Below are 25,827 nucleotides of genomic sequence, written 5' to 3' on the forward strand. Positions count from 1 at the left end.
TAGCAAGATCATCACACGCTGGAATGTGAAACTCTTTGGGTAACTGTCTAAAACTGGAAGAGTTTGCGTTTACTTAATATTTAGAGAAGTTAAAATTTTTAAAGTGTGTCTCTATTTACATGTAGTTTAATAGATTTCCCTATTTTGAAATATTCATTTTAAATGTCAAAAATCTTACAGAACTCCCATTTTTAGTAGCTCTACTTCTACTGAATGTTGAGTGAAACAAAAATATTAACTAAATATACTAACTACCCTTCATAAATGTTTAAAAAAAAAAAAAGACTATTTCTGTTTAACAGTTCTGTTTTCTTGTCAAGTTCCTGTACTATTTCTTGGTTTGGTCGAGTTTGGGCTTTAGGATCAGACAGAAGGATCAGATCCCAGTACTACCTCTTTACTAGCTGTGACCTTGGACAAGTTACTTAACTTGTCTGTGCTTTAGTTTCTAAAGTAATGGAGAGAATAATACCATTGTAATTGGTTGTGGTCAGAATTAAATAAGATAACTGTTAAAGGGCTGATATCATTTGGCCAGGGGACCCAAGAATACCTGAACTCTCTAGTCAGCCAGCCTACTCCTCCTTGAAAAGAAGACAGTGGCCAGCAAAAGGACACTCTTAAACTGGAGCTTTGACCTCAGACCTCCAAGGACAGATCTAATGAATTGGGCTGAACCATATAAAGAACTCCTTTTTCCTGGGCGCAAGTAGCCAAGCAGCCTACTCCTGTCTTCCGAATCCTCACTCAACCCTCTGATCCTACTAAGCTACAAAGGCCAGGAAAGGCCAGTGCAGAGCCACTGGCCGCCAGCAAGAACAGAGAGCCCAAAAGTTTATGTCCTTTCTGCTAAGGTTCCCCTCCTAGAAAACAAAAACCCAGGTGGCAAATAAATGGCCATATGCTTCCTCAGAGGTGAAATTGGAGGTGGGAAAAGGAGGGGAGCTGTGGCCCTCCCTAAAGCCACTGTCAAATAAATCTGAAGGCACTTAGTATAGAACATGCCTTAAATGTTTGTTTCTTTTTCCCATTCAACTTCTGGAAAGATTAGCTGTGTCTTCTGTCTCCTCTCTCACCATTTACTCCTGAAAAAAATGTCTCCCCTCCCCCATTCCAGTGAAACTGCTCAGTGCTCCTGTGAGGTCCAAAGGATACTTTTTAGTCCTTAACCTGACCTCTCAGCTGCATCTCACAGCGTCTTCCCATCCTGTCTTTTAAAAAATTATGAGGTGGTTATTTTTAATTTTGGAGGCATCCTTTCTTTATGTGAAATATTTCAGGCACATAAAAAATCATAAAGAGATTTGCACACCAATGTTCATAGCAGCATTATTCACGGTGGCCAGGACATGGAAGTAACCGAAGTGTCCTACAATAGATAATTGGATAAAGAAGCTTTGGTACATATATACAATGGAATATTACTCAGCCATAAGAAGAGATGAAATACTGCCATTTGCGACAACGTGGATGGACCTTGAGATAATCATGCTAAGTGAAATAAGCCAGACAGAAAAAACTGAAAACCGCATGATATCACTTATATGTAGAATATAAACCTAAAGCAACAGGACAAACAAACAGATGCTCATGAACATGGACAATAGACTAGTGGTCACCAGGGGTGACCACTGAGTCTAATTGGAGGAGGGAGGGGGAGGGAGATAGATGGGGTAAAGGGGTCAAATGTAAGATTCGAAGTTATGTAAATTATATCAAGTAAATAAAAAATATGTATATATATTTATATATTTATATTTATATATATTTAGATATATATATTTATATATATATATTTATATATATATTTATATATATATATATATAAAAGCATAAAGACTAATATAATGAGTACCCATGTACTCTATACAGCTTGACAAATAAAATATGAGATACAATTAAAGCTCTGTGTGGCCCCTTCCCACTCCATGACCCTCTGACCCCAGAAGACCATTATCCTGGTTTTGGTGTTATCATTCCAATGCCTGTTTATATATTTCTACAACATATGTATATTCATTAAATAAATGGCATTGATTTTGCATGTTTTTAAACTTTATAATGGTAGTGTGTGTGTGTGTGTGTGTGTGTATTTCAAACTGATTTTTTTGTTTATGCTCTTCAGATTTATTTGTATTAGTACACATAGCTCTAGGTCATTTGTTTATTTGTATATTTGTTTTTACTGCTGTGTAGTATTCTGTGTACCACATTTACTCTATTTTCCTTCCTTTGGTGGACATTTACATTACCTCTAATGTTTTGCTATTACAGTTCTGCAATGACCATTCTCATGCAAGTCCCCTTAAACATTTGTCTGGATGTTATAATGCTGTCCACCTAAGGGTGGAGTTGCAAGATCTCGGTCTATACACATCTACATCTTCACTTGATATTATTAAGATGCTTGATATTATTAAGGTTGTACCAATTTACTGACTTTAGCTTTAGATCTTTATTCACATTGTCTTTTTTATCTTTCTAACAAGTCTGCAGAGTAGGAATTACCATCTTCATCTGAAAGATGAGGAATCTAAAGTGCAAAGAAAGTAAGTGACTTATCTAAGGTCTTAAGTAGCAGAGCCAGGATTTAACTCCAAAGCTAACATCATTCTACATTATATTATAATGCTTTCATTATACCAGAGTTCGAAAAGAGAGCAATCATCATTTCAAAAGCTAGAGAGAGACCAAGAAGAATGAGGTCTGACTAGTGAGCACAGGATCTGAGAGCACAGAGGTCATGAGGCCCTTGCTGAGGGCAGCTTGAGGGGAGTACAGGTGGGCAGATGCCAGGCCTCAGGGCTTGAAGAAGTAAGGAGGTAAGGAGGTAGACACAGCCTGGCAGAAACAGGATTAGAGATCAGCAGTGTTCAAGGGAGGAAGTAAAGGGAAGAAATGAGGCAGAGTGGTCTGGCTGGGCTAGCTGACTGGGACCACTCTTCTCTTCATCATTGGTTTCCTCTTCATTGGCTCTCTGGCATCTGCTTGGTGAGGGCACAGGAATGAGCACAATGTAGTCCCTATCTCTGAGTAGGTACTCCCATCCGGACAAGGCCCGGGCCTGGGCACGCATGTCCTGGGGCCTGACTGCAGAGCCTCCCAAAGCCAGATGAGACTGCCAGGGAAGGGCTAGGGAAGAAACCGCATGCTGGTGCTGAAGACTGGCTCCAGGCAGAGCTGAGTACCTACCTGTTCTCCTGCCCCTGTCACTTTTCTCAGGGAGACAGGCCAGTGGCCCAGCCAACCTAGTGTCCACCTTCACCTCCTCCCTAGCCCCAGGAACATGTGCTTCCAAGTCGGCTCATTGGCCAAACATGTCATAGGAACTTAAAGTGACCCTCTAACAGTAACCTCTCTCCTCTATCCACAGACAATCTGATCAAAGCCATCTTGTCAGTCACCAAACAGTACCGCCTGACCCCGGCCTTGGACAGGTGAGCTACTTGCTGCCCAGCCTCCTGCCCCTCAGCTGGCAGCGGGCCTTTCCTGGACACTAGCAGATTCTCCAGCATATCCCCACATGCGCACACAGTTCACACGCTGAGGTGGGTGAGCAAAAAGGGGGCAATCCAGCTGGGCTTGCACCCTGTTGGCAAGACATCTAAGTCCTCAGACAGCAAAATTCTGAGGGCAAAAACTAAAGACACTGAGCTGGGATATGCCCAGCGTTGGAACTGAGGAACTAGGTGGTGGTGGCAGCTGAAGGAGCCATGGCTTACATCTAGGAGGCAGTGACAGCTCTGAAGCCAAGAGACTGTAGATAGAGGAAGCCCCATGATCAGGGGCAGGAGAGCAAAATGAGTAGGGTCCTCTGGTGGCTATTGGGAGCATAGGGGCTTCTGAGTTGAATATAAGCCCAGCCCTGAGTCCTGGAGCCTCCAGTCCTATTTCTCTCTTCCTGCTTTTCTGGCATACCCTTTAAGCTCAGCCCACTTTTTCCTCTCTCCTGAAAGGTGCCTAAACCTCACTAACTTGAGGAATCTTTCATCCAGAATGCCATCTTCCTCACCTCTCCAGAGCTAGTGCCTGAGCCCTTTCCACACCCATTGGGGGTGTCCGAGAGTTCCAGGTGGCCCAGCTACCCGCAGTGTGATTCTGGCCTCTTCTCAGAAATGCTGCCAGAATCTCATCAGTCTTCTTCCTCTATCCCAGCTTGTGCTTGGCCAAGGGCATGGGGTCAAGGGCCAAAGGGGTAAGGAAGAAGGAGACCTTGTGGACAGCTCTCCAGAGGTCTCTGCCTCTCTCCCTTTAGCCTCAGCTGCCGCCGCTGCATCATCGTGGGCAATGGAGGTGTCCTTGCCAACAAGTCTCTGGGGTCACGAATTGATGACTATGACATTGTGGTCAGGTGAGCTCCCCGAAGCACTGCCTTGGGCACCAGAGTGTCCTGGCCCAAACCCTGGTCCCTGAGCCCATTGACAACTGTCTGTCCATATGGCCAGTTGGGCTGGAATGTCAGCAGAAGCTCCAAGAAGAATCCTGGGTTGGACGATTTTGTAGTGGAAATCTAGATGGCACCAGGTGACCTGGGCTCCCCACTCTGCCGGGGGTGTTCTGGGGTCAACAAGAGTACTTCCCCAAACAGACACACAGACCATATGCAGTGAGCCCAAGGCAGGCTCTGACTGGGCCTGCTCTCTGTAGACTGAACTCAGCACCAGTGAAAGGCTTTGAGAAGGATGTGGGCAGCAAAACTACACTGCGCATCACCTACCCTGAGGGCGCCATGCAGCGGCCTGAGCAATATGAACGTGATTCTCTCTTTGTCCTCGCTGGCTTCAAGTGGCAGGACTTCAAGTGGCTGAAGTATATCGTCTACAAGGAGAGAGTGGTGAGCTCCCTGTACACCAGCTCCTTCCCCTCTTGCCCTGGCCTTGCCCAGCTTCCAAGTCAACCCTTTCCCCTGAACCCAGCAAAGAACAAGGAGGAACCTTTCAAAAGAAGCATTAATAACCAAAAGCTGAAAGATACCCAAACACAATCAAGGGACATAGAGGCCAAGGGTGACTGGCCCAGACTCCTGGAGCTGACATTCCTGATTTCTGCTACCTGCCTCCAGATACCCAGGCTGCAGGTCCTTTCTCAGCCTTCTCTAGCCACACCCCAACCCAGACCCTGAGTCCCTCCTCAACAGCCCCTGCCGGCCTTTTCCTGGCCCTAGAGAAAGCTCTTATGTGGCTATCTCTAGCATTACTCCTAATCTTTATACTCTCCTGCCCTGACAAGTCCCTCTTACTTTCTGTGAAGTCTCTCTGACTCTGGTTGTGTGGGTCCACCCTCATTCCCAGCCAAGGGAGGAAGGCCTTATTCAGACCTTGGGGCCATTCTGGAGGAACAGCAGACCCCCTCAACTTCAGCACACCAATTCTCAAACTCATGCATAAGCCCTGACCTCTCTCCACTTTGTACTTTTACCACTGACCTGAAGTTGGGCCCCCAGCCTGCCATTGAGTCTGGTTCTACTCTGGGAATGATCAGATTCTACACTCATTGTTCTAGATGGGCAGTGGCCAAGGTCCGTTTCTTTAGGGGGTTTATATGGACCAGTATGGTCAGACTGCTCCTTAATGGACCACCCACTGAGTCCCCTCCTGAGTCCTCTGTGTCTCAGCTCTGGGCCTACAGGGACACCTGCCAACTTGTCCAGGCTTGTTCTCCCTCTTCCCTCAACCAGCTGTCACCAGCCACCCCAGGGGAAGGGCACTGCAGAGTTCAGGCCATTCATCTTCTAATACCCAGGCCTCCTACCAGAGGAGAATGATGACAGACGACCCTCCGCCTACAGTAAGAAGCTGGTTGTTCTCTCTGGAGGTTTAGAGGAGAGTTGTGGGGTGGGAACAGCGTAACTCGCCTGTGGACGTCTCAATGCAATTTGATTTAACTCCACAGCCTTTTCCCAAGCAAGGCCAAGTACAGGCAGTGTCAAGTAGGTAGCAAGAAAGAGAAGACAGAAGTCAGGTCCAAAAATTCAGGTAGGTGGGACAGTAGGGAAGGGGAGCCCACCTCGGAGCCAGGCTGTATGAGGCAGCCAGGCTCCACTGAGTCCAGCCAGGCTCCCTAAAGGGGAGGAAAGGGTTTGGCTTCAGCCAGCCCCTGCTGCAAGCATGCCCACTGCCAAGCAAACAAGGCAGAGAATGTGGGGCTAGGAGAACCTGTCTCTTTGCCTTGAAGGCAATAGAATTGGGATCACAGGTAGGCACTTTTAAGGGAGAAATGGAGGAAAACTCTGTATGCCTTGGTGAACCGCAGAGAGCCTGGGAGCTGCTTTCTCACCTTGGCCTTCTGACCATCTGCCCACTCCCTCCTGGCATATCCTTTCCTCTGCCCATGGACACCTGCCACAGGTACTCCCAGAGGGCAGGACCCTTGTCCCATTTGCTTTTTTTAACCTCTCAGTGCCCGACCACCATAAGTGATCTAGAATTGGCTCAAACACCAGGTCCTGCTTCCTGCTGGGCAGACTGGGATAGGACAGGCAGCCCAAGTCAGGAGGTCAGCGGGATAGGTCAGGGCCAGCTAGATGGGTGTTATCACATGTTCCTTCCAAGAACACCAAAGTCAGTTAATTCAAGGCTCTTACAGTTCATCCAAGGGAGTAAGGAAAGAGAAAAGGAAGGAAACCGACTAGAGTTAGAAGACTCACTACCCAGGCCACTCAGGGAGCAGACAGCAGGGCCTCTTTTTCCCTAGGAAGACTCTGGGGAGTGCACCACCTAGCCTGTCCTTGGTTGCAGGCTGCTCCAAGGTACAAGAGCAGTTGGGATGAGGAAGTGTGGGCTGTGCTCAAGCACACCCTCACCTGTGTTGATGTCTGTGTCCTGTCCTGTCCAGACCATGCCCAGGGATCTGGGACCAGCCTTGTGTTGGTGAGAACTCGTTTTCAGGGTTGATGGGGTGAGTTGGAAAGAGAGAGAGGAGACACAGAGGAGTCCTCTGAAGTTCTATGAGCCTTCCCTGGCTCCAAAATTGAAGATAATTTGGGTCTTTAGAATGAGCTGCCACAGGAACGCCAGTGGTGGCCTTACCAGTCCCAGCACCCAGAGCAGGCCAGCCTAGGCCCTCCCGGCTACCCAGGAAGCCTCTTTTTAGTACTCTTCTCCACCTCAAGCCCAGGACTAATGCCTTCACAGGACTTCTCCATGCTCTACTTCACTTCTCTGGCATCTGAGACCTAGGTTAATGTGGGAGAGGCTACTCTCCAGGCCCCTCCCATCTAGTGCCTTGGGGTTACATAGACTTAGGCTTACATTTCGATGCTGTGACTTATTAGCTGTGTTACCTTAGGCAAATTACTTAGGCCTCTTAGATTTAGTGTCATCTATGAAACAGGAGTGGTATTACCCATCTTTCAGGGTTGTTTTAAAAATTAAGCCAGATGAAATATAGAAGCACCTAGCCTAGTGATCAACAGTAAATGCTGTCTGTGGCAATTATTTATGCTATTTATTGTTTTATTATTATAATTATAATTATTATTATTATTGGTGGTGTTGCTGTTAGAAAAGCCCAGTTACACTAAAGAGTGAAACATTTGTCTATCTAGGCTGCAGAGCCTGACGTAGGAGGTGACCTAAAAGCAGAGGTCAGAGGCCAAGCCTAGAGAAGGGAGAGACTCAGGGCCTCCGGGGAAAGGCAGCATAAGTGGGCTCACAGTCTGGGAAATCCACAGGGCAAACAGGGACACCATATAGGAGGTTCCCATATAGGAGGCCTTACTGGACTAGGCCCAAGCATGTCCATCTGCCCCTAAAAGTATGTTCTGTTCCAGTTTCTGAGAGGGATGCAGAGCCTTGGGATGGGCTTTGCTCAGAAGGAGCTCACTATGGAGGGTTAGGAAACTGAGGCACAGGGAGACTCAGTTTAGGGCACCTGAAAAGGGTGGTGAAGCTGGGATGGGACACACTATGGCCTCTACTGCTTGGTGAGGTTTCTGCTGAGCCAGCATCCATGGTCCCCACCCCACAGTCTCCTTTCCAAACCTAAGACAAGCTTTCCTCGGATACCATTTCTTTTGCAGCCATCTCCAGTGGACACCACCTTTTCACGTGTACCTTTTAGCCCCTGCGAGGGCCAGGAAGACTCCATGCTCATTCTCCGTTACCACATCCTCACCATTGCTCCTCTATCCTCAGATAAAAAAGTGCTCAGGAATTGGGACTCACATCATCACTACCCACTGCTCCTCTTCATCACTCTCCTCTGTGGCCTCTTGGTTACTGTGTCTCATAATCATTATCATTGCTGTCTCCTCTTCCTGCCTCTCTCCCTCCTCTTCTTCATCCTCCTCGTCCTCTCCCTCCTCCTCCTTCCATCATCCTCACCATAGCTGTCATTTATTAAGCAATTCAGTTTACTAGCCTTCTTTGAATTCCTTCATTCAATTCTCATAATGACCCTATCAGAACAGTGGGTACTGTTATGCCCATTTGGGAGGGTTAGGAAACTGAGGCACAGAGAGGATGATTTACTTGCTCAAGATCACACAGCTAGTTAAGTGGTAGAGCTGAATTCAAACCCAGCCCTGATGGCCCCAGGGATCTTCCTAAGAAATAAATCTGACCACATCACCTTCCTGCTTAGAATCCTTCACCGACTGGCTCCTACCAGCCATGGCCTGCGTGAATGAGAAAAGCTACCATTTACTAAGTCCTTCTACATATCAGGCCTGGGGCTACCTGACTTGCTTGCAGTGTCTCAGCCAACCATCTCAACAACCCTGTGAGGCTGGTACTATGAGTAAATGGTAGAGCAGCATTTTGAATCAAATGTATCCCTTTAACCATCGCACTATAACATCTCTCATTTATTCATTGAATCATTCATTCAGCAAATCCAAGTCAACCTCCAAAATCATATGGAGCCCCATGCTTCACATATCGCCTTTTTCACTTGACAACTCTCTCCCTATGACTCCACGTCCAGCCAATTCAGTACCAGGGAATCACCCATGGAGAAAGAAACTACAGCCGAGATGGCAACACTTGGTAGTGTTACCTTATTAGCATCTTGCTACTGCTTGCCACTCCTGTGTCCTGTCTTTGGTCATTGTTCTCAGAACCTACCCTTACCATCTTCAATACCTCTGCTATACCTCTATCCCTATTCTAAGCAGACATCTCATATCTAGCCCTGCAGATAAAATAAAGGTCATCAACAGTCAAGAACTCTCAACTTCTCAGCCTCCAATCTACAGGTTTACCTGCATGCCCATTCACCTCTGCATCCCTCCTCCAGCATCCTTTCCCTGTGCCTCTGCTGTTCAAGGTCAGGATGCTGTCTCCTCCCACCTTCTCAGGAACTGTATTTTCTTTCTCTCTTTTTGTCACCTCTTTACCGGATCCTTATATCTATAAATTTGTTCAGGTCTCTCTCACCTTAAAAATAAAAGCTCTCTCCTTAGCTTATGTTCACCCTCTCTCCTTCTCTTTCAGGTTGTGGAAAGAGTCATCACCTGTTCATGATGCATCTCCATGTTTTCTCCTGTTTCTCAACCCTCTCCAGCCTAGTTTCCAAACCTCTCTCTACTGGCAATGACCTTCTGATTCTAAATCCAGTGGACTCAACTTCTGCCTCCCTTTAAAGGAACAACTTGTCAGCAAATATTCAGTGAGCATTTACTGTGTACCAAGCACAGTGCTGAGTTCTAGGGATAGTCCCTGATTCTTACAGGCTGATGGCCAAAGTCCTGGGAAGCATGCTCCATTTCAGCATAACACTCATCACTCTACTCTTTTAAGCCCCTAGAGGGCAGGAACTGTCCTGCTTATTTCTTTAAGTCCATCAGCTCCAGCAGTGTTTAAAACATAGTTGGCGTATGTAAATGAAAGAATAAATGTGGAAACTGAGGCCCAGAGTAAGGCAGTAACTTCTGGCAAAGTCAGGTTTCCAACCTAAATCTTCTGCCTCCCGGTCAGGGCTCTTGCCACTTTCATGGCCCTGGGAGAGCGTTCTTTTAGATTCAGACCCTTGCATCCTTTTGCTCTCCGCTGGCCTCTTCTGGGCATCTCTTTCCTCTTAGCCATGTTTGATCTTCTTTCTGTGGTTCCGAGATCATTCTCCTTGATAAAGAAATGAAACCCAAGCCGTCCCTGGCGCTCTGCCTCTTCCACTCGTCTGTCAGCGTTACAAAGTCAGCCCCAAGCCGCCGCCTCTTTTTGTTCATTGCGTTTTCCAAATATAGTTTTCAAAAAAGTGTTTGACCCTCTCCTCATAGCACACATCAAAATAAATTCCAAATGGGCTAAAAAGCAAAACATAAAAAAATACAACCAAAGGAAATTTTAAAGAAAGTAAAATAGAAATCAAATCCCTGAAAGGAGAAGGACTTTTAAGGGACAGAAATGCTAGGAGAAATCAGATGTGATAATACATGAAAAATTTAAACAACAACAAAAAGACCGAATACCACCAAACTCAGATAAATATATTTTAAAAATATGACAGACAGATGGTTTTTATTGGGAAAGTTGACAAGAAAGCCATTAAGACCCTAGCAGATAACAGGCAGGAGACTGAACAGATCACACAGAAGGAAATTTAACCTAAACAACAAAAATACGTTTAACTTTCCTAACAGCCAGAGAAATTCATGTGAAGACAACAGGATGCCATTTATCACCTACCACATCTTTAACGAATGTGTTTAAATTGTAATACATGATTTTGGCAAGATTGCATTGACAGGTGCTCTCAAAGGCCACTGGTCAGAGTGTAAATGGGGACAAGCTTTTTGGAAAGGAAATGACACTTGGCACCAAGAACCATGACCCAAGGGAAGGAAAAAATCTGCACACAAAGATTTTTATTACAATGTTATTTATAATGGCCTAACCCATATATAACCTAAGGGATTTATTATGCAAATTATGGTTCAACTACTTGACAGACCATAAAGCAGCAGCAGTCCAGCAACCCTGCAGAGGGCGATGACACTTGGACCAGCCATCATGGCCATTCTCACCCTTTTTCCTTTGGTACAGGTAAAGTCAGTGAAATAGCACTTGATATTGGGAATGGAAGCCAGTTTATTCCTCTGCCTCAGCCCACATCTTCAAGTTTCATTTTCTCCTTCTGTACAATGGAGTAAAAGCGTCCCCGAGTGGCTGCCCATTATACCGCAATACGGAATGAGTGGGAGTGCACGTGATGGTGCTCGTCTTTGAATGACGATCACCTTTTGAGAAGTGAGACTCAACAAGGCGAGCATTGCCTGGGCACAAGGCAACACATGCCACCTTGGTCAAGAAACTGTGGCCACCCCATTTATTGGCCCCCAGGATACTCATATAAGTCCTAGACCCTGACCAAACGGCTTGCCCCACCCTCTCGTAGATGTTGGCCAGATGATGATGAAGCTTCGGGCACTGAGAGCAGCATTGGCAACAACTGGGGTCTATTTAGTGAATTAAAAATAATTCAGTATAATGTATGTGGCACGAGTGCAGTATTGCCCCTAGACTTGAGCAAGAACAGTGTCTGGCTCTCCCCCAGCCACACCCTTTGCCATGGAGCAAAGAGGAATATGCAAGGTCAAGAGGGAGATGCCCACCCCAAGCCCATTCTCCCTTGCTAGACCATTACCAGGTAGTAGAGACCTCAGGATTTCTTGCCCTGGCAGTCAGTGCCAAAACCACTTCCATCCTCCTGAAGGCAGAATACACTTCCCTGTATATACCCCTAAGCCCAAGGAGGGCTGCTTGCAGAGGCTGAGAGCAGAATTTAGAGGTGCGGGCTGGGAATCCACACATGCATGCGCAATACTTCTCATGGTGTGGGATGGGACCAGGAGTGGGGGGAGAAGGGAGGCAGGCTGGGGCTAGCTCTCCCTACACCACCATGGTCCAGCAAAGATCTCTAGAAGTCAGAATTCTAAATGCAAACCTGGCCTTCCGGGTCGTTTTTCAAGGGAGGATAGAATATATTTTATTTAACAGTTCGATACCTAGATTTGTAACTTTTAAATGTTTAGAATCAAATTTAGACGTGTGGTACATGGACTTCCATTTGTAATTTTGCCCCTGGCTCCACAGTGTCAGGATGAGCCTACATAGATGTGGGGGCAAGGGCTGGAGATAAGGCTGGACAGGCAGGGGACACAGGGCGAAGGGTCTTATAAGCTAAAGTCACATCAAGGAGCTTGGACATTATCCTGGGGACAAATAATTGCAGCAGTTAGTGAGCTAACTTTGTGCCAAACATGTGCATGACTTTTAATTGTCATAGCACCAACACTGTGAAGTACCAATTAGTCATATTTCCCTATTTTATAGGTGAGAATAATGAGACTTAGAAAGGGTAAAGAACTTGTCTAGGGACACGGAGTTAGTAATTAGGGTGTCAGGGTTCAAAAACAATCACTGGGGTAGCCCAGTGCTGATGAGAGCATGATGGGAAGGATGTAGGGGTGTGATGGGTCTACGCAGAAGCCACAGATTGGGTAGTTGGGGACAAGAGAAAGGGGAAAGTCAAGAGAGGTGGAGGATTCCAGTCTGAGTTGTTAGGAAAGAATCGTGGTGGTTAGATTCCTCAGAAAATAGATTGAGTAAGAAAACAAACCTCTTAGGCCTTAGTTTCTCTAAGAAGACTGGACAAGATTTTCTTGAAGGTATCTTTTTATATGATTCTAATTCGTGTTTTGAGGGTTGTTCATTGTCTGAAATATTATAGGTTAGATTTGTACAAAAAGCAAATGGCTTATATATAACAGGCACTCATGTATTTGTTGATTGAATGATCCAGGTTAATCTTTGGCTCTGAAACATTTACATCCATAAATAGCCTTCTTTTCGAGCTCTTCTCTGCTTTGCTTATAGTTCTCTTAGTATGTCACCTGGCTCTTCCTCCCATTTTATGTACTATGCATGTGAATATTTTTTGGATATGTCTTATATGTGTATATTTTAATTAAGTATAGCAGATATTTTAAACCTCCCTTAGTTTCTTACATAATAATAATCATACCATGTATTGAGATATTTGTACACAACCCTGTCTCTTCCACTGAATTACAAACTTCTTTGGAATAAGAAAAACAAAAACCAGACCTACACTCTTAATTATCCTGACAATATGTTTCAATGGGCAGTGGAAGGAGCCACGGAAGATTTTACCCTTGAGAGTGTCAAGATCAGATTTGTGTAGGGAGGTGAAGGAATTAAAGGAAGGCAGGATAGAGGCAGGGAGACCTGGTGACTGCTTGAGTGACCCCAGTGAGAGTTAGCGACCTGTCCTAAGGCAGGAGCAGAAGGAGTGAACACATCTGCCCTACTCTTGGCTGCAGAAAGCCAGCCCATGTTTAGTCTCTCTGCTTCCAGACTTCTCGTCTTGGCATATAGACTGTCTACAGAGGGAGAAAGAGGCTGCAGAAGAACCCTACAGGGGTTCAGGGAGCCACTGCGGAGCCTGGCTGGGAAGGCACTTTCTTCCCAGATACTTTCCCCCATTGCTCCTGGCTATTCTGACAAGAGCAGAACAAGTTGCATCATCAGGAGTCTGGCAGCTCCTCACAGATGAGCTGGGTCCAGACTTGACTGAGGCAGAGACATTCCTGAAGAAGGAGGGATTCAACAAAGAATGCAGCCCACAGCTGGCCTTGAGGAGTGGTTTGACCATTCCAGGGCCAGCGTCATTGGCTGGCTTTATAAGCCTCTGTGTTGTGTCCTGTGGGTCAGGGAAATGAGATGTGAGAGGTCTTGGGCCAGATTTGATTAGGCTTTCTGGGATGGGGCTATGTTCTGGTGGCACACTTGGTAGTGTCACCCAGCAGCAGGAAGGCCTTCAGTGCCCAGTGCCCTCCTGCAAGGAACCAGAGGGATATCTGGCTCCCCATCTGCATGAATGTCTGTCTGTATAGTGGCCTCCCACTGGCATCTGGCATCGCCGACCACACCCTCTGCTTCACTCTCTCGGCTTCTGTGACACTCACTCATCATCATAATAGATAAGATTTATTGAGTTTTTGCTCTATGCCAAATGTGGTATATAATCCTCACAACTATCTGGGAAGTAGGTCTTGTTATTCCTGTTATGCATGAGGAACTTGAGGCTTAGTGAGATTACAGAACATGCCCAGGTCACACAGATGTGGGATCCAGATGTGACCCAGGCTTTCCAGACTCCAGGGCCCATGAACTTCCACTGCACCACACTCTCCCTAGTGCCTCCAACCTCTCTTACTGTTCTCAGTGTCTTCCATGGGTTCCTCTATTTCCACCTACCTCTTAAATGTTAGTGTTTACAGGATTCTGTTCTGGGTTCTCATCTCTTCTCACCCTATACCAGAGATTCCTAACCTGAAGGCAGCAAATCCCTTTAACTTCAGGGATTCTGTGACCCTCTGCAGCGGTATACAAAATGTAATGTGTATGTGCCTGTGTGTGTTTTTCTGAGAATAAAATAAAAACACAGCTTTTATTTTAGGAGATAGGCTGAGGTTTTGTTGGTCCTTAATATTTTTACGGCCGGGGTAACATGGAAATTCCCAAATCTGTCTTCATCTTATTGTTCCTCTCCCTGAAATTCCTGAAAGGACTCTGCATCAGGACAGTGACAGCTGGAAAAAACGTAATCAGAAGCCCTGAATTGTGCCAGTTCGTCGTGCCAGTTTCCCGTGCTCTAACACAGGGCTCTCTGGGGCTTGAGACCCGAACACAGGCCTCCTTTTCCCCTGAATCCCAACCAGCCTTTCTCTGCACTGCCGCTGGCAGCTGACCCTAAGGCAGTCAGAGCTGTAGAGCTCACAGCACCCAGCTGAGCTGAGGCAGAGACCAGGATGCTGCTCCAAGGAGGCAGACTCTGCCTTCACGTATCCACTGCTGCGTAGGAGCAGGGAGTTAAAAAAGAGTGGGGGGTGTGTGTATGTGTGTGTGTGTGAGAGACAGAGATAGAGAGACTTTACCTCATACCAGTAAATGTGACACACTCAGTTTGCTAAATCTAAGCAGTCAGATCAGTCATTTCTTTTCCTGGGAAAGAGTAAAGCTGGGAAGACGGGCAGAAGCTCTTTACCTTCCCTATTGAAGCTTTTGTCAGACTCTCAAAGAGCGTTTGAAATAATGAGCTGACTTCCTACCATTTCACATGGTGGTTACATATGGGACTTTTAGCACATGGGAAAAGCCGAGACGTGGTTTCAGAGAGGGCATCTCTCATATCACAGACATAACCAGGTTCTGAAGTTGGATCCAGCGCAGATTCTTCTAGCTATGTGTGCACCGTGAGCAAGTCTTCTTTCCTCTCTGAGTCTCAGTCCCTCTGTGAAATGAGATGCAGGACCTTAACTCACCTTAGAGCTCTCGGAGGGCAGAAGGGAGCTCTCATTCATCCTTGACCCCAGTCTTTCTGCAGTGGGAACTACAGTGATGGTAATAAGTAGTGTGGCAGAAACCCATCCTTGAGTCATGACACTTGTGTTTGAATCTTGGCACAGCCACTTGCATGACCTTGAACATGTTGCTTCATTTTGGGTCCATGCCTGTGAAGTGGGTGAAAGGCAAAGAGATGTAAATAAAGTAATATTTATAAAAACTAACCTGGAACCCCCAGCTGTGCACCTTCCTGGCTCTCTCTACCCCTCCCAAGCAGCCCCTGTGCTTTCTCCTCTTTAGGTACATGTGGGGCAGTCATGGGCAGGAACCCCCGGTGGGGAAATGTTGGGGCCTGCCAGCCCTGGAGAATGGGCAGGGGCTGTGCTTGCTTTGCCTGGCACAGACTGGCACCTGCCATTCCTTTCGGTCCACATCTGGCCTTCCCAGGAGGGGCTCCTCCCTAGTTCGGTATATGATCTTGGCCATTTCTGTACCCTTTCCTTTCTTACTGGGTCTTGTAATCCCTACCTTTACCTCCCTTGCACACATGCCTCCTGGATGCAGAAAGGGAGACAACAGGAGGAAGGTGGACTGAGGTCTGCGCTTGGTCTCACTGGGGCTGAGACAGAGAAGGTGGCCCCAAGGGCCTGTCCTTCCAACTGACCCTGGTAGGACAGATAGAATCTGCTAGAGAAAGAGATGTTGCCACAGAGGTGGGGAGACACAAGGCAGGCATGGCTGGAGCAGAGACAAGCCATTGAAGGCAGAGGGAGATCAGCCCGAAGAGGTACTGACCAGTGGGGAGCGCTTTGCTGCTGGTGAGGGCAGTGGAGGAGCTTTGGTTGGGCTTCTCTGTTAACACTCGCTGCCAGGTGCCGTGCTGGGCTCCAGCCCTGTGAGGTAGGGGGTCACAGCACACAACTAGTGATGATGATAATAGCTGACCAGGTGATCGTGAGCTGGGCACTCAACCTGAATTATCTAATTCTCACAACGGCTCTTAATATAAATTGTTAGTATCATGGTTTATCCACAAGGAAATGGCGAGTGCCTTGCCCAGGCTCTCCACACAGCAAGTGACCAGAGATGAAGTTGAACCCAGTCCGTTTGGGTTGCTATAACAAAATACCACAGATTGGATGGCTTATAAACAACAGAAGTTTATTTCTCACAGTTCTAGAGGCTGGGAAGTCCAGGATTGTGGCACTGGTAGACCTGGTGTTTGGTGTCCTGGTTCATAGATGCCCTTCTTTTTCAGTGTGTCTTCACTTGACAGAAGGGCAAGAGATCTCTCTCTGGGGCCTCTTTTATAAGGGCATTAATCTCATTCATGAAGGTTCCACTCTCATGAACTTATCACTTCCCAAAGGCTCTGCCTCCTCATACCATCACATTGGACATTACATGTTCATGAATTGGGGGTGTGGGAGGATACATTCAAACCATAGCAGATCTTAACTCTATATTCTGTCCCCTCCCAAAGGTTAGAGGTCATTTCTGCCTTGGGAGGAAGAGGGTCAGGAAAGACACGAGGAGGAAGGATATGCTGAGTCTTAAAAAACAAGTAGGATGGATCGGGGGATAGAGGTGGAAAGGCCATTAGAGACAGAAGGAGCAGCATCAGCAAAAGCGTGGTGGCGTGAGTTGGCAGGCGAGGACTTCAGATGAGCTGAAATGGAAACTGGAGCAGCAGGCAGGGCTTCTGGCTAAAAAGCTCAGATCTCCTGTGGGCAGTGATAATGTGATCTGCTTTGTACATAGAAAGATCATTCTGGCAGAGGGGGAAGTGGTTTGGGAGGCAGAGGCAGCTCATTCTAAGAACTTATTACATGTTTGTTGAATAAATGAATAGAATTTAACATTTATTGTGTACCATTTATGTTCCAGTCACTCTACAGGGTCCTGGGCTCTGATCAGTCAACCAGACAGACACTGTAAATGGCCAGTCATTAGGAGAGTCCAAATGAAAGATGATGAGACCCGGACTTCCACTGGCAGCAGTGGGTTTGGGAGGAAGGGGTCAGTCTGTGAGATTCCAAGAAGATAGAATCAAAAAAGTTAGATGACCTGTAGGACAGGATGGGCTGGAGAGATGAAGAATCTAAAGTCCATTCCGAGGTTTCTGGTTTATCTGAGGACATTAGAAGATCAGGAACACAGGAGGTGGCTGGAGCAGATCTGGAGCAACGAGAAACAGTTTGGATGTCCACCAACAGTGGATTGGTTAAATACATTATGTACATCCCTATGACACAATTCTTAGCAAACAGTTTTAATGTCTGGAACATTCAGTTATAGAGATGTATCATTTAGCCAAACCTCTATTGTAAACTTGGATTTTCTTTCTGGTGCTTCACTTTTATAAGTAACATTGCAAGAAACAGCTTTTCACAAAGGTCTTCACTATTCTGATTACTTTTAGGAGAGAAATGTTGCAGTCATCAGGTATAGAGAAATGTTGCAGTCATCGGGTATAAACAGTTTTGAGCCTTTAGATTCATATTCAGATTGCTTTTTAGAAAGGCCAAACCAAATTTTACTCCTAAAGTATAGGAGAGTTCTACCTCAGCACACTACCACAAGCACTATATACATTGATGCACATATACACAGTGTCACAGATACATTTTAGAGGGTAAAAAATAGTATCTGGTTATTTTAATTTGCATTTTTGTCAGTATCGAGTTTTTCATGCTTACCAGCCTAATTTCATACTCTCTCCCCATTTTTATGGGGTCTCATTGATTTTCCATGAATTTTTTAAATAGGTATTTTTTATTATTTGTGACAAAATTTTCCCACTTTTTTGTTTCTCTCTTAATTTTGCTTATATTTTTGATGCACCAAAGCACTAAAAATATTTACAAAGTCTAAATCTGTTTATCTTTCTCTTTATTATTTCTAACATTGCATTAATGTTTAGGAAGTTTGATGATAAAAGATCTAAATTTTCTTTTAATTTTACTTTTTTAGCATTTAGTTGTTTTGTGTATAGTGTGAGGAGAGGCAATAAGTGGACCTTTTTTTTCCTAAATAGCAAATTTTGAAGTATCACTTGCTAAGAAAATCATCTTGTTCCCACTGATGGTGAAGCTTCCTTTATCATAACCTAAGTGTGTGCGTATATATGGATCGACCCGTTTCTGGGCTGTCTTCTTTCAATGATCTTTGCGTTGATATATGTCTATCAATGTTTTCATGATTTCAAATTCATAATATACTCTAATATCTAATTTTTAAATCATAGGGGCTATTTATACCTCTTAAATATTTGGATGAGTTTTTAGAATCCTTTTGGTAAGTTAAAAAAAAATCCTACTGGGATTTTTCTTAAAATAATGCTAAACCTACATTAATCTGTGGAGAACTGGCTTTATGTTAGTACTCAGCCTTCTTATCCAAGATATAGTTTGTCTCTCCCATTTTTTAAGTAATTTTTTAGATCTCTTGATAAAGGATTACAGCTTTTTTTTTCCCTATAGGTCCCACATATTTAAGTTTCTTGATCAGTATTTAATTATTTTTTTGTTAGGATTGCAAATGGAATCTCTTTTGTATTATATCTGATGACTTTCCTATTGGAGTACAGATCCTACTACTAAATTATTTTATCCATTCTAAGTTTAGTTGATTCTTTTAGGTTTTCTAAGCAAATAACAAACTCCCTAGAAATAACAGGTTAGAGTCCACAGTTTGGTACTGCCTCCAGACTGCGGGGCCAACTTGTGATTTTCTCCAGCAGTACTCAGGAGCCTAGTTTTAGGGGTGGTAAAGATGGACGAATGGGTCGATCCCAAGTTCAGGGTTTCCCTGGGCTGGGGCAACAGAAGGGCAAGGGGCAGGGAGTTGAGGGAGCCCAGAATAGTTGAAGTGATATGTTTCAGGGCCTTGAACAGAAAAGCAGGGCTGGAGACGAGAGGAAGGGAGAGAGTTAGAAGTTACGGCCCTGGAATAGACTTTGGGATGTCAGATTTCAGAGCGGATGCCTTTCCAGTACGATAATGAGATCTCTGAGGGAAGAATGATCCCATTTTGCAGTTAAAGAAACTGAAGCTCAGAGAGATTATCACTTGCCCAAAGTCACCCAACCCTAGTCTATGGCAGAACTTGGATTTTAGTGTTATTTTACATTGCCATAGTAGCTCACATTCTGTCTTTATTTTTCAGGTTCACTTTAGAACAGTTGACTGAGAGAGCGAGGAGAGACAGCAGAGGGGAAAGGAGGCAAGCCCAGCAGAGCAGATAGGAGAGAGTGGGCAGGCTCCTCCTGGGCCCCTCAGGAGCCGTGATGGGATGGGGGACAGCTGGACCATTGGGCCTTCAGTTGACCCAAGAAACCCCTCAAACCACAGCAGCACCCCCTAGTGTCCCACACCATATCCCCCCACCACGCAGCTCACTGGATCCTCTGTTAACACACTGTGGCCCCACCATATGCTCACTGTTCCCAGCACATACCCTTGTCTCTGTCATACATTTCGTGTCCCCAGCACACATAGTCCTCCCTCTACCAGCTGTGTTTATCCCACATGCCCCATGTTCCCCGGCATCACACCTCATGCCCCCCACCTTGTTTCTCATTTGCCTGTACACACTTTGGGACCCTGGCACTGACACAGTCCCATCAGAAGCTGTGTTCCCGGCTCACACCCACTTCTGCTATGTCCACAGAGTGCATCAGATGGCTTCTGGAAATCTGTGGCCACTCGAGTACCCAAGGAGCCCCCTGAGATTCGCATTCTCAACCCGTATTTCATCCAGGAAGCTGCCTTCACCCTCATTGGACTGCCCTTCAACAATGGTCTCATGGGCCGCGGGGTGAGATAGCTGGGCCCCAGGAGAGGGAGGAGGGGAACTGGGTCAGAGGGGCCTGGAGAAGGAAGGACAGGGTAGCAGGGTGGGGACAGAGGGCTCGGTCCTAGGGGTTGGAGCTAACCACTGGGGAGCATGTGGAGGGCCTCGGCCTCATTCAGCCCTCCATCTGAACTCTGCACCCCCTCCCTCCCCTCCTCCAGAATATCCCGACCCTTGGCAGTGTGGCAGTGACCATGGCACTACACGGCTGTGATGAGGTGGCAGTCGCAGGCTTTGGCTACGACATGAGCGCACCCAATGCACCCCTGCACTACTATGAGACTGTGCGCATGGCGGCCATCAGAGAGGTTCGGGGCTGGGCAGGGGGCAGGGCTGAGGGAAGGGGTACTTCCAGCACAGAGGACAGGCTCAGACCGTGTTCACAGGTTCACAGGTAAATGGTAAGGGGATGAGCTAGCGTCTGCTCTGGCTGCCCAGAGCTCCCAGGAGGGCGCTGCCCTACTCTCAGCTAAGTTAGGACACTGAGGGTCCATCCCTGCCCGCAGGCCTCTGACCACCAAGCGTCCTCTGTGCCCCTCTCCTTAGCTTTCCCCTAAACCCAGAATCCCCTTCTACAGCCTTCTTCCTGAACTTTCCCTTCTTGGCCTTCTCCCTGCCCTGGTCCTGCACCTGCCTCTTCCTCGCTGTTTCCCAGCCGTCATACGCTCATCCTGGCACCAGCTCAGAGCCATCCTCTCTACCTTAAGTCCGTCTTTCCCCCAGAGGACTTCCTTGTCCCCTTAAACAATCCACAGATATTGCCTCTTGGTCTCAGGATCCTCCTTGTACCTCCTCTACCCTTCCCCATGGCCAAGCACTGAAGCTCTTTATCGCCCAGAATTGCTTCCCAGATAATCCACATGGGTAAGTACTTTAAAGTTCAAGAAGCATTACAGTTCTCCCAGCCTATCAGTCAGCCTCTCCTGCATCTCTCCCCTCACAGCAAGAGCCCATGTGGAAAATCTGGACCCCACTTAAAACTCACTTTGCTTCTACTGCTAGCCTTCCACTGATGCCAGCCTGGAACCTGGACATCTTGGGCTAGTGTGTTGAGCAGCTTCTCTACACCAGCATCTGGCTGAGGGGTTGTTGGAGGAAATCTCCCATCTGTGCAGATCATAGTTCTGTAAATGTCAAGGTTTTCATCTCAGCTAGCCCTCATTCCTACTCACCAGTCTTTCCATGCCCTTCTCCAGTCCCCACCACACGGTTACAGAGGCTTACACTCCCCAAAAGCTCCCATCACCCTCCCCTCCTCCAGTGAGAAAACAAGATACAGAGGGGCCTCTGTCAGCTCCTGCTGGGCCCTCCCCTTTGCACTCCTCACTCTCACTTGGCCCTTCACCGCTCACAGCCTGGCTTCCCCCTTCACCTGACGCAAACTCCCACCAGGGTCACCAGGGACTTACCTCAAGGCTGCCTAATCCAGTGGACACATGTAAGTCTCATCTTTCCTGATCTCTCTCAGAAACACTTTTTATGTTGACTGTTCTTTCGTCTTTGAAACTCTCTCCTGCTTGGACTCCTAGGTCAGTAATTTCCAGTGTTCCTCTGATTTCACGTGCCAGACTCTCATTCTCTTTCTCAGTGGCCTTGATTTCAGTCCACCCCTTAAGAATCAGCATTAGCCGGGGCTCCATCCTGGACAGCCTTCTCTCCTCACGCTACCTGTTCTCCGGGACATTGGGGTCCCCAGCCGCAGCTTCCGTTACCATCTTTACTGTTTTAGTCTTTTATGTTTCAGTCAGACTACCTCAAGTAATTGGAAGTTATTTCAGGGGTAGAGAGACTTGGGAATCTCCTGGAAAACCAGAAACAGCATTCCAGCTGGGTCCAGGGCAGCTCCAGTTGCTAGAATGGGGTTCAGGAGTGGCAAGCTCCTCCTGGGTCCAGGGCAGCTCCAGAGCTGTCTCGTCCCATCAGCTGTGGCTCCAGTTCTGCCTGCTTATTACCATGACCCCGTCAGTCTTTCCATCTCTGTCGCTCTTGGTGTTCTTCTTGCTTCTTTGTCCCCTGCCAGCACCCACTCCAAACTGTTCTCACAGCTTCTACCTGCCTCCTGGCTTCTGTTCACTTATATATTTGGTCTCTTACATATTTCTTTGACATGAACTTAACGTGAAAGAGGGTGAGAGACCATAGACATAAGCAGTAGCGAGATCATGAAAGGCTTTCTCTGCTATGGTGAGAAGTTTGGACTTTGCTCTGAAGGCTAGAGGGAGCCACAGAGGCAGAAGCCTTTTAAGCTGTGGCTTAGCATGTAGTAGGGTCACTGTGGCTACAGCATGAAATAGAGGGGTGCAAGGCCAGAATGGAAACTAGTTAAGGGGCTGTCCCAGCAGTCTAAGCAAGAGCTGAAGACTCCTAAAGCAGAACACAGCAGAGAAATCCGAGCTGAAAATGTGGATTTGTGAGTTGTGAGCACACCTGCGTGTTCAGATACAGGGCGGACGTGGATGAGATTTCCTAGGACGACAGTACAGCAAGAAGTGCAGATCGTTAGGGCAGCACCAATATTTAAGGACTGGGTGAGAGAAGAGGAGCCGCATGAAGACAGAGAAAGAGCTGTCAGAAGGCAGGCCCTTCTCAGAGTGTGGACTGTGAATGGGACGGACATCTGCGTTCAGAGTCAGGTCCTGGTGAGGCTGGGAACCCGGGGCTAGCAGAATCCTGCCCTAGCCCCTGGACAGTGTAGTGCAGGAGCTCTGGGAAGCTCCTGTGCTGTCTGCACGGAAGGAGGAATTGGGAAAAAGAGAGCACCAGAGAGGCGGTGTTGCCGGGGCCAAGAGGACTACACCCCAGGCAGACTTTGTGTTTACTTTTTTATTATGAACATTGTCAAACATATTCATAAATATGGAGAATAATAGAATGAGCTCCCATGTAGCTGTCACCCGCCTCCCCCAGCTATCAGCACACGGCAATTGTTTCATCTGTTCTTCCTCTCATACTTTCCCTCTCCACTGATTATATGGAAACAAGTCTCAGCATATCATTCCAGCCATAAATATTTCAGTAAGTTTCTTGAAAAGATAAGGACTGTTTTTTTACTATCGTAATACCATTATCACACCTAGAAAAATTAGTAATTCATGAATATCACCAAATATCGAGTCCTCTGCTGGTCCCCTCAATGACTCCAAGTGCGTGCTCTTGAAGCTGACCTCTCAGACCGGTTACTTCTTCCTGAGGAGTGATGAAGGGGAGGAATAAGTAAAGAGTTGTATGAATTTCTCCGTTTGCTTGGATACTGGCCCTGCCATTCCTCCAAGCCTCCATTTTCTTACCTGGAAAACCTAATTTCATTCAACATATATGTATTGAGCACCTACTCTGTGCCAAATAGTCCCTGTCTCCAAAGAGAGACTGGGAGACAGATGCTTAAATCTTCAAGGAAGGAAAGCAGATCACCCAGCAATGACAAGGAGGGGCAACTTGCGGTCAGCAGAGTATTATGACAGGAACCTCAAAGGAGCCGGAGGCTTGAGGGAGTGTGGAGGAGCAACTGTGTAGACGCAGCAATGAAGAGTGAGGAAGACTTACCCACCTCTAGCACTGTGGAGTGTAGACATGTAGGACAAAAGACATGTAGCACTGAGCAAGTGTCTGGGGGACGTTGACCTTAGCGGCAGCCAGGCTTGTGGTTAGTAGAAGAAGTTGAAGGGAATGTTCAGAGAAGAAGAATATGGGGAATTTTACCTAAGTTTCAGAATTGAAAAGATTTGGAAGGTTAGAGTTACCTGGACCAGAATAAGGACCAGACAGAGCTGGAAGTTCTTAGCACCAGTAAACAGAGGCTGTTAATGTCACTATCAGCTCAGCGCTGACAGATGTAACAGAGCAGTCAGTTAGGTACAAATTATGATAAGGATGTTGGCATTCATTCATTCAGTCAGTCAGTCAACCCTTTTCCATTGAGAAACTTAATCATCAAAGCTTCCTGGTGTGAGTACTGGGGATAGGAAAGAACCTGAGCCTGGGTGCAGTCTTCCCCGAAGAGAAGGCAGCGTCTTCCCTGTAATTTCCACATTAACAGATGAACCTCTTGTCCTCAGGCCCCCTGGACCCTCTGATCTGAGAGGCAGGATTTCATCAGCTGTCCCCAGGCCAGTGGATTGCATCAGGCCAGAGAATGACTAAGCCACCCCACCCGGCTCTCTTTCCAGCAGGGTCCACCCCCTAGGCCTGAGCCAGACCTAAATGACTCACATTGCCCGTCCTCAGGGTGCCTAGGACCTAGGTGGACATGCTGCCTGACAAGGAGGGGTTGAAATCTGTGAGAACAAGGCTGGAAAGCTTGTATCTCCTAAGACTTGGAAGAAGTCAAGAGGCATAGTTCTTTTGGGATGGGAAAAGGGGTTAAAAGCTGTGGCATTTCTAGACCCGATTTCCCGCAGTCACAGAGCATTGGAGGGTAGTTGTCAGAAGAGGGTTCCAGGCCCTGGGAAGGTGCATGATAGCGGGGCTGTATCTCAGCATTTACCCGGGCTGCCCAATCGACCTCTCCTCCATCTCTTTCCTTCCAGTCTTGGACACACAATATTCAGCGAGAGAAAGAGTTTCTGCGGAAGCTGGTGAAAGCACGTGTCATCACTGACCTGACCAGTGGCATCTGAGGTGGGCCCAACACGTAGACAAAGAGGTCCCAGCGCCACCAAGAGCAAGCAGCAGCCAACCACCTGCCCACTTCATTGGCCTTGGTCTAGCTCCGCCTTAGAGGTGCAAGAGTCTTCAGACCCAGAGATGGACAGTGCCAAGTGGCCCCAGGGGTGGCAAAGCCTTGGTGGGGCAGCCAGAGCTGTGTCTGCTCAGAGGCCAGCCTCAAAGACCAGCACTTGGCCTCACTCTCAGCCTAGGTCCTTGAAGCCAGAGAGCCAGGAGGCCACCGGCCATGCCCAGCAGGCCCAGCATGCAGGAGGTGGACATTAGGCAGCAAGGCTGCTGTCAGAATTATTTCTCGAATCGGTGTTTGGTGTATTATCATTTTGTGAATTTGGGGGAGGGGGGTAGGGATAATTTATTTTTAAATAAGTTTGGAGATGTCAAGTTTGGTCCACTTGCCATGCAGAAAGAAGCCCACTAGAGGGCCCACCAGGCAGTGGTACCAGTGGGCTCCCTGTAGAGTGGGAGTGCCATTACTTGCCTGTACTAAGCTCCAAGGCCACAGGGAGGGGCAGGATCTCATGCCAGGCCCCTCTAGCTCATGGCACTGTTTGGCCTTTCTTGGGGAGACAATGGGGTATTCCCACACACCAGCCCCTAGCTGTCCCACAGGGAAACCCTGGAGCCATCCTTTAAGCCAACAAGGTAGCCTCTGGCTAGAGCAGAGGGAACTTCAGAGCTCAGAAGGTGATGCCTGGCCCAGCCAATGGGAATGGCCTCTTCCCCAGCTGCTACTGATCCATAGGACAGTGCCCCAAGCCTGGACTGACCAACTTGGCAGCCAGGTCTTTGGGTTCTGCCTTTAGGCTGGACCAGAGGGAAGTGAGGCTCAAGGACCTTACCCAGGCTGTGGCAGCCATCCTGGGCAGCCATCATGGAAGCAATAAAGCTCTTCCCTGAACCTGACCTCCTCTTGCTTTCTCTGACTCTCCTGGAAGAAACAGGAAACTGGGGCCTCAGCAACTGTACCAAACCCAAGGGCTATCTCGCCAGCCCACAGATT

At 47.1% G+C, this 25,827-nt stretch overlaps 1 protein-coding gene across 8 annotated transcripts in view; it reads left to right on the plus strand.

Moving 5' to 3' along the window:
* ST3GAL3 (ST3 beta-galactoside alpha-2,3-sialyltransferase 3) overlaps positions 1–25,730 on the plus strand; it is a 167,447-nt gene extending 141,717 nt beyond the window's left edge. For 5 of the 8 annotated variants that reach the window (XM_039883657.1, XM_039883659.1, XM_039883656.1 and 2 more), the window contains 6 exons: positions 3,374–3,437; positions 4,256–4,351; positions 4,648–4,834; positions 19,980–20,126; positions 20,324–20,470; positions 24,689–25,730. In XM_039883657.1, the coding sequence (XP_039739591.1) occupies positions 3,374–3,437; positions 4,256–4,351; positions 4,648–4,834; positions 19,980–20,126; positions 20,324–20,470; positions 24,689–24,778 (731 nt within the window). In that variant the 3' untranslated portion in view covers positions 24,779–25,730. The remainder of the gene's footprint in view (positions 1–3,373; positions 3,438–4,255; positions 4,352–4,647; positions 4,835–19,979; positions 20,127–20,323; positions 20,471–24,688) is intronic. The other 3 variants (XM_039883662.1, XM_039883661.1, XM_039883660.1) reach the window with 1 other exon arrangement.
* The last annotated feature ends 97 nt before the right edge of the window (positions 25,731–25,827 follow it).

This window comes from Pteropus medius, unplaced genomic scaffold (genome assembly GCF_902729225.1).
Source record: "Pteropus medius unplaced genomic scaffold, Ma_sr-lr_union100, whole genome shotgun sequence".
NCBI classification, from domain to species: domain Eukaryota; kingdom Metazoa; phylum Chordata; class Mammalia; order Chiroptera; family Pteropodidae; genus Pteropus; species Pteropus medius.